The 15,065-nt window shown below is 44.1% G+C and overlaps 1 protein-coding gene across 3 annotated transcripts in view; it reads left to right on the forward strand.

The window, feature by feature from the left end:
• The window catches only part of PAX5 (paired box 5), a 185,620-nt gene that overhangs the window by 17,501 nt on the left and 153,054 nt on the right, over positions 1-15,065 (forward strand). For all 3 annotated transcript variants that reach the window (XM_026073256.1, XM_026073257.1, XM_026073258.1), the window contains exons 4-5: positions 3,523-3,587; positions 6,294-6,422. In XM_026073256.1, coding sequence (XP_025929041.1) covers positions 3,523-3,587; positions 6,294-6,422 — 194 coding nt within the window. The remainder of the gene's footprint in view (positions 1-3,522; positions 3,588-6,293; positions 6,423-15,065) is intronic.

Below are 15,065 nucleotides of genomic sequence, written 5' to 3' on the forward strand. Positions count from 1 at the left end.
TGGATAAATGCAAGAATAGGTTCGGTCACTCACAGCTTTTAGTACTGCCTGCAAGTTCATAACTAGCTTAGAATTCAAGGCAGCAATGAATAACCCTGTAGACATTGCAATTTTATGTTAAAAAGGTTTGTTTTAGATATAACATGGAAACCAGGAAAATTGAATGAAAATTCTACTAAGAACTGTCCTCAGATTACTACAGGCCAACTCTGTTCCCATCAAAAACAACTCTAGTCCTATCATGTGAGAAGTATTGTTGCTACTATGAGCAGTGCTGTGTTTGTGTAGTAGAACTTCAGGCATTGTTCAAAAACCTGCCAAAAAGGCAGTCACAACTTTAGGAAACTGAATGACTAAACAGGTTCCACTGGCTCATATCAATTTTTCATACTCTGCCTCTTGCTCTGTCCTTGAATGTTTCCACTCTGATAATGTCCACACACTCACTGCCATTGCATCGCAAATCTATTCTGTGATCTGCAATCAAGTTCTTTGGCCGGAAATCTCATTCTTTCTCATCTTCTTGTGACTGTGGCTAAGATCTTTTCCTTTTCTCAAAGGTGTGAAACTCCTTTTGAAATACACACAATCTTTCTGAGTCAGTCTGTTTACCCAGAGAATTGTTTTCGCCAGCCTATGAGCACATCCTGAAAACCCAAACCAAACTATTATGACAACATGCCTGGAATTCACATTCAAACATTAGGCTTTAATTCTAAATTCTCCTTATTCCATGGTGTAGTCTGTGGGATTTATCCTCATATTTAAAGTAAACGTGTTTCAAAGCTTTACTGATAAGGATATTACATGTTAAGGATGCATAACCTTACTCTTAAGGCATGAAAGACTGGCAGGATTAGAACATATTGGTCAATTGCAGGAGAGTTGATGGCCTTGGGTGACAGGAGGAGAGGTGAAATTTCATATGTACCATATTTCCTGGCAGACCAGATGCAGTCTTGGAGGAGAGAGGACAGGCTGATGTCTATGCACAGAGATGGCTATATATATCCCCAAACTTTCAGGTGTGGGGAAAGGTAAATGTTGTATGAGGAGTTTTCTTTTTTTCTTTAGCCGTCAGTGAAGACTACTAGAGAGACAAGACACAGCAGCCAGCAGGATTAGCAGAACACCTTAGCCCAAGCCTGGAGTAGCATGGCATGGTACAAAGGGAATGTGCTTTCAGAGGCATTCTACTCCTGAATGTGTAAATCTGCACACAAACAGCAGTGTAGTTGGCATTTTCCAAAACATCTTTTCAAGACATGTAAGATGTATTTCAAGTGGCTTTGGCACTTGCAGCAGACCTGGAGGGTTTCTGCAGTAAACAACGGGCAGATTTTCAGAAGGTTTCCTGGCTAGATCCTGAAAGGTACAGAGATTCCTACCATCTCATGCTGCCTATTGCAAGCCTTGCTTTTGAAAATATGTACATACAAACACCTGCTGGGAACTTTGGGTGCGTGAATGCTCTGAAGTGCCTGCTCCACAGGAGCCTGAATCTTAGTTCAATCAGACTTGGACCCTATTTGCTGATGTCCTTTGTGCAAATGTGACGAGTCTTTATCAGCCCTGCTGTGCAACTCAGATAAGGCTTTTTAGCCATAGTCTTGAACCACCATCAGAAGTCATTCAATGGGATTCTTGCAGCTAGCACGGCTGCATAGTCTGCCTGTGGTACAGCCATAGCACCACTATGCTATTGTCTTGCTGTAGTCTTCAGGAGGAGAGTTGTCATAATTGTCAGAGACTGAAGGGCTGGGGCAGCATGCTATAAAGCCGCTATGACAAACTATGTGTAGCACATCCCCATTAAGGAGTATGCATTCTAGCAGATGAATTTGAGCTTCTGCCCCATATATGAGTGAATAATTGCTATTATTATTCATTAATAACATTAATATTAATAATAGGCCACTCTTCCACAGCAGGAGCAACTCTGTGTGATTAAGGCCTAATTAATCATTGCAACTAGCTTTGCTCAAATAAGCTGAGAGCTGCCCAGCTGTTTAAAGCACTCCTGTCCTCCATCTCTTCAGAGATGAAGATATTTATGTGTCAGGAGGCCCCAAATACCCTTCCTTCACCATGACATTGGGGAAGCCTTGTGTAGGGTGCTATTTCCAACCTTGCTCACACACAATTCTAGGTCATCTTCAGCTGTGTCCTCTCCCACACTGAAGTTGCTTCCACAACTCTCTCTGACTCCAGTGCTTGCCCGCTGCTTGGCTGCTTCTGTGCATTGTAGGGGGAAAAGAAGCTAAGGACTTGGTTACCAAGGAATTTGAAGATGTCTAACTTCCAGCAGTTTCACTTGGGTGCTGACAGCCAAATACTGACTTGTTTGCAGACCTGGCCCCTTCTACACCCCCAGCAAACTCCATAGCAGGATGGGAAGAGGAGGGGCAGACAGGGAGACATATTCTGGGATGGGGATAAGGTGTCACTTGTTCCTGTACAGGCTTACAATGTACCTTTCAAGCAATTAGTAATTTTTGTGAATTTGTGTGAATGCATTCACATGCTAGATCCATCCACACAGTTCCTCTCCTCTCCTTTCCTCTTCTCTCCTTTCTGCTCCTCTCCCAAATTCAAGGCAGGCAGAAATGGGAAAAAAGCGTGTTAGATAAACACAGGAGAAATGCTTACCATGTCATTACCACTGCATAAAAAGTGCATAAAGCAGACACGTGTGATTTGAGTAAAGAGCACGTTTCATTCAAGGTATCAACTCATCTTGCTTCCACAGCAGTCTGTGGCAAAACTATTTAATCTCTAGCAGCATTTCAGACCTTATCTCTTCCTTGTTAACTGTGCACTGGCAGGTGAACACTTAACAGAGCACCTCTGTGGCTGTTTTTAACAATCACCCTTCTTCCTGTAGCACAACACATGCCTTCTCTTTTATTTATCTACATCTTTGAGTTTTTCCTGATTTGCATCATTATAAATCAAATCAGAGGCTGTTCCCAGGAATGGCAATGTAGTTACTCAGCTCTTAAGACTAGCATTCAATCTGGCATGTTTTTGTTTTAATATCAATTTGATTAAGCAGAATCTTTTCAGAGGTATCTAAGTTCCTAAGATGTCTGAGTACTGTACCCAGGGGTAGTTTAGGGAAAGAATTACAGAGGTATTCAAGCACCTAACGATGCTGCCTGGACTCAAAAGTGTACGTCTCCCTGAGGATAGGGTGTTGGGCCTAAGAGGTGCCCAAATAGCTATATATGTCTGTTACCTTGGCAGTTAAGACTGGATTCTCAATGGGACTGGAGCACCAAACTCCCAATAGGATCCCAAAGAACCTGTAGGAATTAAGCATCAAAATGTCACTGAAGACATGGGCTGGAGACAAAAATATAGGCCTGGGTCTACCTGCCAAACTTTTGATCTTTCTGTAGATGAGAAGGCGATGATACACAGAAAGACATTTTTGTATTGATCTAGATATCCTGAACTGAAAAAAAAAATGTCTGATGCTTAATAGTAAGTGGTCATTTATTTCTTTTCAACTGCATGCAGGATCATACGGACGAAGGTACAGCAGCCACCCAATCAGCAAGTCCCTGCCTCCAGTCACAGCATAGGTAAGGAAAACTTTTCTTTTTTATATTAAAAAAAATAGTATAATGGATTACAAATATTCTAAAGAACTTTTAATCATTCTTATGGACAGATAATTCTGCATAAAACACTTCAGCACACGTGCTAATGCGCCTTCTTTGTCATTCTCCAAGGGCTGAACATAGTAAATGAATTTTATAAATACTGCTAAAAGGTTTTGAATTTTACTGATTATTATGATAAATAGCTTTCACCATGAGACAGAAAATTGAAATCTAAACCGACCCCCCTCCCTCTAATGGGGGTCTATAGAATGTCAGATAATTAAAGTAATAAATCAAGAAAGGGATACTTATTCATAACATTTTCTGCATCATTAGTCAGTAAGTAGTTTTGAATGTGTTTTTTTCATCTATCAACCATCCCTTCCATAATTCTTTGTGCACTTGCAGTCTTGAGTGAAGAGGCAGCAAAACTTTCTGAACTTTAATTCAGATACAGACCAGCAATATTCAGCCAAGAGTCAAGTGAGCGTGGGGGAGGTGATCTTTGGCAGGGGTGTACTGCTTAGTGAGGCCTCCTCTGCATTTTACCAAGCTGATGGTCTTTCTCTTTATCAGAGGTATTTGTTCTCTTCAGATACCATCTTAAGCGCCTTCATGTGTATGACATGTGACCTGTGTAGTTGTGTACACACAAGCTGTGGGGTGAAGCCATTCCTCATGGGGATCTTTGAGCACCTCCACTTTCCTGAACAACAGGGTAGAATGGAGGCATCATGGGATACTAGTTATTTTGTGTCAGGTGCTTTGCCTGTCTACCTAGGAGGCTACACTTGAGTTTGATTCCTTACTGTGGAAAAAATGTCCTGTACTGAGGGAGGCAGTGGATGAATCATTACTTAAGGCTACTGGAAAACTAGAATATATTCCTAACTCTGCCACAGAAGAAATGAGAGGATTCAGATAACTTGTGACTATGTTCTGCCTTTTTTTTGTATGAGTTCAATTCCTTGTTCTGTGAAAACTGCTGGGGGGAGGACAAGGTCTTGCTTGTTATCCAAAATGGAGGCAGACTGGAGGTCTCAGTCACTCTGTGTCTTAACGCTTTCATGTGTGAAATGGGGATAACACTTGCTGACCTCAGGTGGCAAAGGTGAGCTGATACTGTGATAGCAAAGAGCTGTGTTAACACTTTGAACTTCTCGAAGAGATCCATTGCAGGGCAGCATCCTGAGTCTTTCTTTCAAGGAAATGCCAAAATAACCTCAAAGGAGGAAAAGCAGCAGCCAATTTGCTATGATAAGTTATGGGCTGACTGTTCTCCTATTGAGAAAAACAAGAGTGGAAAAAAAAATCTTGCTTCTAAGAATCTGGGTTTGATAAACCCAGCAGGAAATCATGACACTGATTTGTTTTGTGTGGCCTCTAGCTCACTCCAGTGCTGTGGCCAGAGGGCTTCGGTGTGATCCTGGCACCGAATTCTCCCAAGATCTGGGGGCATGCAAGTTGCCTTCTGTGATTAGCTCCTGTGAAGTGGCAACCTGCCAGCTCAGGCTCAGCCTGTGAGTAGATGAAGATGGATGCTGGTGTTCCCCCTTCAGCCCAGGGCCACACGTCCTGTACGTGTACAGGCTCAGAGCTTCTTGGAAATATGGAACTTCACAGCATCACATGGACACCATATATGCAATGCTGACTGGCATCTCCAGACTTGCATGAACTATAAATAATGACCTCCTTCAGCTGGGCGCTGAAGCCAGCACCTTTCCTAAGGGCTCTGCCAAAGGAAAGCAGATTTAATTCACAGTTTGGGGAGCTTCATGGCCTTTCAGCCACATGTGATCCACAGCTGGTCTTGCCTAGATCTCTGTGTAACCCTTGCTGTTCAGAAAGATTTTCACTGACTAGAGACTTGTGGCTTGGGCAGCAAATCAAGCATAACAAGTGCATGACACTTCACTACTATGGGGTTTCTGTGCCAGGAGGCTGAAAGTGTTCCACACCATCTTACTTGGACATTGTTTTTGTAAGGTCTCATTTCTGAGCATTACTATGCTCCAAATCCAGCTCCTTCCACTTCATTAATGATTTGAACAGGTAGACAGACAGCATGAGCTGGCCTTAGAAATGTATCTTCCAAAGGTACCTCTGGCACAACAGTGGTTGAAACTTTCCTCCTATTTGGCACTCTGTTGTCACTTCTTAACACTGTCCTGCTGCTTTCTACTTGGTCTGGGATGATGAGTTTGATACAAAAGGTTCCCTTAGCTTTTCCTTCCCATGACAACTGACCAGTGGTCTCAAGCTGAGCTTTTAAAGGAAAGGCATAGCCTGTCCCATATGTGCCAGGGCCTCTTTACACCTCTCTGGAGTTTTGCATTGCAGGCTTTCATGAGAGCAAAGAGCAATACACGTGTCCATGTCTGTGAGGCACCTTGTAAAAAGCAATTCAATGATGGGGATGGGGGCCAACTGCTGCTCCATTCCTGCCTCCCACAGTACATAATCTCAAGGTGCAGAGGATTGCTGCCACTCCTACCACCTCAGAGTCCAGAGAGGTGCAGCACCACTGTTTAGCTTGGTAGTAGATAGCTTTCTGAGCCAGATGGGCACACGGCAGCTGAGAGAGCCCCAGGCTGTCTTGATCACACCATAGCAATAGGAAGCTTATGTGCCCATTGACTTTCATATTTTCATGCACACTGACTTCTTTGCTTTCAATTACAGCCTCCACAGGGTCTGTGACCCAGGTGTCCTCAGTGAGTACCGACTCTGCGGGCTCTTCCTACTCCATCAGTGGTATTCTGGGAATTACGTCCCCTGGCACAGAGAGCAACAAACGCAAGAGAGATGAAGGTAATTGAAGCTTTTTGGTCTTGGAGGAGATGGGGCAACACATGCTGAAAAGAAGCTGGGCAGGGCTGAGTAAGGGGTCCTCTCTTCTGGTGTGTCATTTGTTCCAGCTTTGGCCTTTGAGATTGGTTGTGGCAAGCAGTAACATAATTTGCACTTGTGATGTGATGATTTATGTGTAAGCAGACTGGCATCTTTGCGTGGCTACTGGAATCAAGGTAGATGATGGGTGCATGGTGACATGAAAGAGCACCTAACACTCTTTGCAGGCGCTTCCATCTCGATCAGCTGCACTGGAGTTTTTTCCAACTACTCTCCTAGTAGCATATGCTGGTATTAATGTATTAGAAAGCACTTGGGATGTATCACAGTTTTTAACAAATCAGCCCCTTCTCCTGACTGAGGGAACATTTTCCTTTTCATAGTGAAAAGGGGAAGAATTATTATTATCTTGACTCTGTGGCCACCTGATATCATAAAATGAACGGGAGGTGTCATAATTTGCAGAGAGATAGAAGATATACAGTAGTAGTGTCAGTGATGTTGCATTTCATTAGGTCCCACTGGCCTCCAGAGGACTTTCATCAGACTAGACTAGAATGAACACCAGCGGATTTTGTTTTGGTTTGAATATTGCCTGCCTTCCTCCAGTCTGTTGTAGGGTTAATAGTTCTGTTTCATTCTGTATCTTGGGCATTTTTCTGATGAAAACACTGCTTTAGAAAGAAGGGCCTTCAAAATAAGGTAGAAAGGAAAAGAGGAGATATTCTGCTTTGGTGTTTTATAAAAATGCCTTAAATCTAAACCAGAGTTTTATTTTAATGGGAGGTAACTACTGACAGAGAGGAGTTGAGGTCAAGACCATCTCAGCTGGCAGACCATCCCACTCACCCTGTCTGTTGTAACAGAAAGGATGCAAGAGGGTTAGCTGTGATCCTACCGTCACTTGTTTGCGGCAGTCAGATTGATGGGACTTCACTGACTGACCAGTGGCAACATTTGTGGATTTGAGGCCTTTGCTCTTTGCTGATTTGTTGTCATTCTGCTCTTCAGAAGAACAAACGTCTGCATTTTGCTTTTGTGTACCTCTGGTCACCTATTCCAGGCTGTTGTGGAGAAATTCCTAGGTGTTCCAGGGGCCATTAGTGCTCCAGGCATGGAAGGTACTCTATCAGCCACGTGTATGCAGGGATACTCTGTGTGCTTCTGTGAAGAGGTAGAGACCTCTACCCTGAGGAAAGAAGCGGCTCCAGAGAGAAAAGAGAAAGAAATTCAGAGGAGAAACCTCCCCTGGACTGACAATTCAGAGATTGTCAAGGAGAGAAGGAACTGCTTTCGCTGTGGCCTGGAGCTCACTGACTGGCTTTGGAGGAACTTGATGAAAATGAGATTGACTTTAAAAAATTCAGGAGTGCCAGTGTGAGCCCAGATAGGTTGTTCTGCAGCCAACACAGTTAGTGAGATCTAGGAAGGCAGAAGTTCTGGTAGACTTGTGTATCCAGTTGCTATACTTTCTTCTTCCCTTTCTCCTCCTACTTCCCAATAATCCCAGTTATCACACCCCACAGCCTTTGTGAGGTCAGGCTCCTTCAGCCTCACAGTATTGCCAGTGCCCTGTCCCCTCTCACAGTCCCTTCAACTTCTTCTCATTTCTCCTGATTACTGACTGAGAGAGAGGCAGCTTCTGTGCTGCATGTGTGGTGCCTCCATGCTGACTGGCCTGGTGGCATTTGTGTGCTGATGGGCAGCTAGCTAGCCAGACAGAACAGGGAGTTCATGCTGCAGCCTTTTCCACGGGGGTGGTAATACTTCAGATCCTTATCAGCTGGACCACTGTTTTTTATGAAACTCATAGGAGCTTGATGTTTATGGGAGTTCTAATCCTCTAAATGTGGGTTTCAATGTTGTAAGGAAGGTAAGCAGAACAGGGTAGGCAAACAAGCACATGGATGGATGGAGGGAAGAACAGACAAGCAGGCAGGTGGGCAGAAAGCTTAATGGCATAAACTTCACTTCTCAGGAGGCCAGGCTAAAAGCGAGCAAGGAATGTGGCTTCCAAGCTTTACAAACAGAAGTCAAGTACCCTTACATGCATGGGTGAAAATGCCTGGTTAGATTCTCAGCATAATCCTTGGTTTACTAAAATCAGGGTAAAAAGTTGTGCATATATATATTTTTTCCAAATTAAGGCCATAAGTACATAGATAAATATACGTATTAAAACAGGTATAGTAGAAATTTTATATTTGATCAGCTGTGGCAGAAGAGAGGAAGTCTGTGTCACAAATTTCATTACTTTAACACAGCATGGACCTAAAGCACCAGTTCTTGGATGCATGTGATTATAGAAGACACTCTGATTTAAGCAAGAAACAACAAGAGGCTCCTGCAGCTGTAGGGAAAAGATTTAAATGTTTCCTTGGAAAGATCAAAAGCAGAGCTGAGAAACTCCCCAGCCTTTGCCAATTCATTATTAGAAGAAATCACATGATTCATAAAACAACCCCAATCGTTTTGGCCATATGAGTCATGATTTTTGAGCTTGTAAGAGGGACAGTTCTGCTGTCTTCAGCAGACCAGTTAAACTGCTTTTATAATAGTCTCAGAGCTGCAGATTTGGAGAGGCGTGTGAGGGACAGCATTTGTGCCTAACCAGATATTTTAATGCAGCAGAATGTCTTTGTCTTGTTTGAAGTGGATCCCAGAGAATCTCCATCACCCCTCCTCATCCTACTCAGCAAAAGTTTTCTTGGCACAGATAGGCACAAAGTGTGCATGGAGGTGTCCCAAGACTGCGCTGCAAACAATGGGGAGATGGATCATATGCTAGTCTACAATGTGAAGAAGAGAGGGATGTCATCTTTTAATTAAGGATTGCATCATAATGCAGATGCACAAGGGGGCAGAGTTAACCATTTGTCAGCTCTAAGAGCTTGATAATACCTCCTTAGCATTCTTATTTTCTTTGCTATGTCTCTGTATTTCTCAGTAGCTGCTGAGAGGTGCATATCTGCCTCTATAACTTTGTATGTCTCACAGGTAGCTAGAACCACTTACTGTGTAACAGTTAGTTGTCTGGTGATCCTGACTTCCCTGGGCTGGGAAGTGAAAGGGAACAGAGTGTCCCTTTAATGTTTCTAGCTGCATTGAGTACCCAGTGTGATTCATTATCCAGTTTTGTTCCCCTCACTCCTGACATTTTTTTAGCAGATGTCACAAGTCTTTAACCCAGTGGGGAGCTTGCCTGGTAGCAACAGGGGCAAACCAAATCAGACAGTCTTTATTGGTTTATATAACTGAAGGTGTCATTTTTTCTCCCTGTTGTAATATGGACTTGGAGCAGATGTGCCTTCGTGGGGGATCAGTTGCTTTCACTTATGGTTAAAGGACATACTACTGGAGACTGACGCAAGAAGCAGACTGCTCTGTAATTAGACAGAGAGATGCAATCAAAAATCAACAGTCTTAGCTTAAAGATGCAGATGCTGCTGGGCAGCAATCTTGCTGTTTTGCTTTCAGATTCCTTCCTTTGTGTTGTGTGGCTTTAAATTCAGCTGGTCCCAGAGTTTAGGAAAAAGCTGTAAAGCAGCAGATGGGTTGGGGAGATGTACAGAATGATCTTATTTAACTGCCTTCTAATGAACTGGATTCTTTTTAGGAAAGTCAGGGATGGGCGTGCTGGTGGGCAGTGTGAGACCCCAATTCATACTGAACTGAATTCTGCATCAACAGCTGCCACTAGTGAAAGAACTAATTTTATTGAACTACTTACAACAAGTCATGTGGCTGGTGATTTTCTTGTAATGGGACATCTCAAAGGCTCTGGATTTTCAGGAAGTGCTGAGCAGCCCCCTTCTGAAAGACAAAGSTTTCTGAAATAGGATTAATAGTCTTTGGATAATCTGGATTCTCTGGAAAATGTGGGATAGCATTGTTAAAGATGAGGTCTTCAGTTTAAATGTTCCTAGGAATGTTTGCAAATCATGATTAAAATAGATCAATTTAAGGTGGTTCATTAATCCCAGATGCTCTTGACATATTTCTGTCTGTGTGAGATGCTGCAGTGTAAGTTCTTTTAAGGAGCAGACTAGGGCTAAGGAGAGCAGTGAGAGGGAGGGTCTGAGGATCCAGAGAGAGGATAGAGAAGGAGGGCTGGGCAAACAGAGGCCCCACCTCTTCTCTTCAGTTTGACAATGCCTCTGAAAGCCCAAGGAGCACAACTGCTCCAGCTGCTGCTCTCTTCTCAGCCAAAGCAAAGGGAAGGCAGAGCACACCCCTCTTTCTTCCTTTCACCCCTATCTCCTGTAGCACTGGTTTCTATCCAATGAGCACACTGCAGAGCTGTGCTGATACAGGAGAGCCAGTGAAAAGTGGTTAAGCCTAACAGAGTGACTTTCCTGGCATGTTGTCACTATTCCAGCTGACAGGAATTCACAGAAGAAGTGTGCTTGTCGGAGTAGATACAGGACGTGGCTCTGATCTGAGATGATCTTGTGAGATGATGTTTTCACTGAGAGAGAGCAGTGCCTCTCCTGCAAACCCATTACAAAGCCTAGGCCTCCCACTTCTGTGGAAGCCTTGCACTCTGTGAGAGGCAAGCCATTTCTGGCACCCTTTTATAAACTAGCTCACCTCTCTGGTGGCAAGAGGAGCTTGCTAACTGATGATTCCAAGTGCAGTAGGAACAAGCTTATTGGTGAAGCACTGAGCATGGGTGCTACAAATGCTTCTCTTTGCCTGTCCACAGCAGACTTGGGTTGATCCATCTATACATGATTCTATCTACAAATGACAGTTTTATCTCTGCCATGGGCATTTTTAGCTCAAGAGGTCTCTGGTCCAGCTATCAGAGAGAATGGTTATCATGGGTGGCCTGGGGTGGGGAAGAAGGAGACTCAGTTCCTGTACTCTTGCAGAGAGAAGTGACTCTGAATTTGTAAACAGGTGCTGGAATAGTAAATGGATCTCCATTCCCATGCACTTCCCTTGCTTTATGCAAAACAAATCATTTCCCTATGTGGGAATGATGACTTTGGAGCAAATGCTACATATTTTGATGGGAAACTGCATGCCTGTTCATGAGTCTTCTACCAATAACCTGATTCTGAACCTCTAGACAATTACATGCGCTTAGCAGTTTAGCACTGTCCCAAACCCACCGCCTGACGGATGCACAGATGTGCTCAAGCCCAAACTTCTGATACTGTTGTTCCAGGTAGAATATGTGGGGAAGTAGAGCACTGACTGAGGAACTGGAAGGAAAGATGGTACACAGGTGTTACACATATCCAGGGACCAGTCCTGTTCCACTCTTTTGCTAAGTTCAATGAGAGTGGAATCACTTGATTGGCAAAGTCACCACCACTGCTGTCCACCTATCTCCAGGATGTATTTAGCTCAAGCAGAAATCTCTGATGCTGGCAGGTAATAAGGGCAGTTTGTGAACACAAGCAACAGCCAAGCCAGGCTGAAATCTGTTTGCATACAGTACTCACTGGATAATTCCAGGAAGCCTGCTGGGTCATCAATGCCACATCTATGCTATTAAACTAGAGAGTGCTGGTACATGGGAACAAACATTGACTTGCTCATCCTGTTATGGTTAGCACTGTCTCTATCATGATTTTTGCCTATGCAAACTGGCATTGTCTCAGTCAGTATCTGCCTGAGGTACTAACACAGAGGTTAGCACAACCTGGACATCACTCCCTCTGCTCAGCTTGGAGGCAGCCATGCTGTTTCAGAGGGTAGGACAGTTTAGCTACAGAGGCACGCATGGTGCTACATCAGTCAGCCCATTTTGTCTCCATGTGTAGCTGTAGCTGGCTAGAAAAAAAGCTGCATGTTGCAATGAATGAATTATTGCAGATTGTTTGCCTGGCCCTGGCCACTACATGGGAAATGCAGTCAGAAGGAGGGCAACAGGATCTAGCAAGACATTCTTAACAAAGCACTGTGCAGGATGTATGTGTCTGTTACCCACCCACCTCCTCTTGCTGCAGAACAGATTTGGCAGATTTAAATACCCTCACAGAATAGCTGCACAGAGCATATTTCAAATTCACTGGAATAGAGTCTTTTCAGTGGTGGAGGTGTTTTGGCAATTGAAACCAGCATAGCAGGAGACCTTCACTCATACAAGTTGTTTTGTTTCCATTCTCACTAACCATAACCCTATATTGCTGTCAGCATCTGGTGTGATGATGTAGATGTTTGTGCTTTGTTTTCTGAGCTGAACTCCTTGAAAAACGTGTTTTCTTTAATGTGGACCCATGACATTTGAAGCATTTGGGTCAAAGCCTTCTGTTTGGGAGGATAAGCTGCCAAGAGTGGCAAAGATGTTAATGGCAGTGAAAAGAACCTGTCGAGTGCAATCTAATATCTTATACAGCTGTCCAATGTTATGGTCAGAACATTTTCAAGCAGGGATGTGTCAGGTTAGGCAGCTCTTCAGGCATCCAAACAGAACCTCTCTGCAGCCTGCTGAGCTGCAGGCTACTTTTTTTAGGTGCCAGCACTGCAGTGGCTCACTGGGGACACCTACATTTGAAAATGGCAGTCGAATTGCTTTGCACTGACACATATAGATGGTAAGAGCACATGTTGCAAAGAGAGTACACAAGTTCAATCTGTCAGTGACCCATTGAGGGGCAATATGAGCTAGGCAGAGAGCCTAGGAAAAGTCAAAACAAGCACAAGTAAACCTTAATAAGGACTAATAATACAGACAGATGTCTTTCCTTCATATTGTGCCTAGGAACACTGTTTTCCCCATGAGACAGAAACAATAGGCTAGCTACTGTCACAGGTAGGTAGAGATTTGCAGGGCTATGGACATAAATGTCTTGGAGGCTGCACAACAGAAGGCAGCAGACCTGAAAAAGAGCACAACAGTGTCTCCATGCTGCCAGGGGCTTCTGTCATCCTGTCTTGTGGCTCAGGTCCAATCTGACTTCCAGAGCTCTTTTAACTCCACTCTGTGAGATTACTGGGAAAACTTGTAAAGTATTTTCATCTTTGGTTTAGCCTCACTTCTTTAAATGCTCAGGGCAAGACCCACAGCTGGTGTCTAGCTGTGCTGAGTTTGATCAGATATAGCATCCACAACACCATCCACAGCTGAAGTCTGCCCTAGTGATCAGTAGTGTATTTATGTATCCGTTGAATTGTTTCCAGTGCCGTCCTGCTACCGTGTCTTCTTGCAATGGAGATAAAAATCTGCCTATTTTTGCCCTGCCAGTCCTATTTTCTTTTTTTCCTGCCCATGCCCTCCAACCTTCTTGCTAGCACAAAGCTCCCATCTTGTTCTTGACCATCATTGCAATCACTTGGACAATGTGACTGTACATTGAAACTTTGGCTGGTGTGAACTGCTCATCTGGTGGATTTATAAAGGGCCAGGAATACTTGCAGCATCTGAACAAGACATGCCCTCCCATTGTAAAAGAGTAAAACTTCTCTAGGCGTACAGGCAGGACCATATACAAGGTGTTACTTTACATAACTTAGTGCCATTAGCTTCTCACTAAGTCTGCATAATTCAGCCCTGGGCAAGACAAACAAAATGGTCAGAGCTGAAAAAGATGGAGGAATGGGCTAGGTGCAATGGCAAATAGAGATCAGAGTGCCAAGTTTGGAAGCAAACATCCTGGGCAGGGCTGAGGAGAGGTGTCATAGGTAGCCTGCCTCTCTCCCCATTCTTTCCCCTTGCTCATCCCATCTGGAGGAGACAGGGGATGGGTGGAGGTGGATGGAGGGCTTTGGAGGTGAGCCCTGGAGAACCAGCTACAGGAGAAATGGTGTGGGGGGTGTGAGAGGGTGCCTGGGGAGCAGAGGGGAGAGACCACTTAAGCCCAAGGGCAACAGGTCTGGAAGCAGGAGTGGAAGGAGACAAAAGGAGCACTCATGTGGAAGAGTGAGTTGAGCTCAGAGCTGGCAAAGGAGGAGGCATAGAGCTGGAGCTGGGAAGAACAGAAGAGCAGAGCCATGAGGTGTCCAAGACCTAGGCAAGGAATATACCAGCAAGGCCAGGGTGGGAAGTGTGGTGAGGAAAAAAACCCAAAAACATGACAGTCACAAAAGGTTAATCTTCCCTATGTTAACTGCCCTTTTGGACCATGGCTTTCCAACCCTTTATAAATATGTGTCAGATCTTATTTTAGTTTCCCTGGCAACTGAAGATCTCTATTTTTCTTTATGTGAGGGCTGAAATACGGGATTCTTTTGGCCACACTTGGGTCCTTTTCTCACTCTTTGTGGCTGCCAGCGCTGGCAGAGGTTTTGAGAGCTGGATTTCCAAGTGTTCTCTGAAATCAGAGTCTGTCAGGAGCACGAGTATCAATCAGATATAGGGACTAATCTGGCTGAAATAGTGTTCTGGTGTAAAAGCCCTTTCACCCTTTGGTTAGTGCGTTGGGATCATCTTCCACTCTAGACTTAGTCCCTGAATTTTCCTAAATAGGTTGAGATACTTGCAGATTCAAACACCCTGTCAGGGAAGAATTTACTGAGCAACTGTCACACCGCTGCCAGGGAGTACTAATTGTTGGCAGAGCTTCTGGAATGGAAGTACAAGAGGTGAAGGAGCCCACTGACTTGTTTGTATAATCTATTCACACTCCAGGGCACTGGCAGCAGGAAAATACA

Source organism: Apteryx rowi, unplaced genomic scaffold, assembly GCF_003343035.1.
Source record: "Apteryx rowi isolate R43461 unplaced genomic scaffold, aptRow1 scaffold_364, whole genome shotgun sequence".
Taxonomy (NCBI): Eukaryota; Metazoa; Chordata; class Aves; order Apterygiformes; family Apterygidae; genus Apteryx; species Apteryx rowi.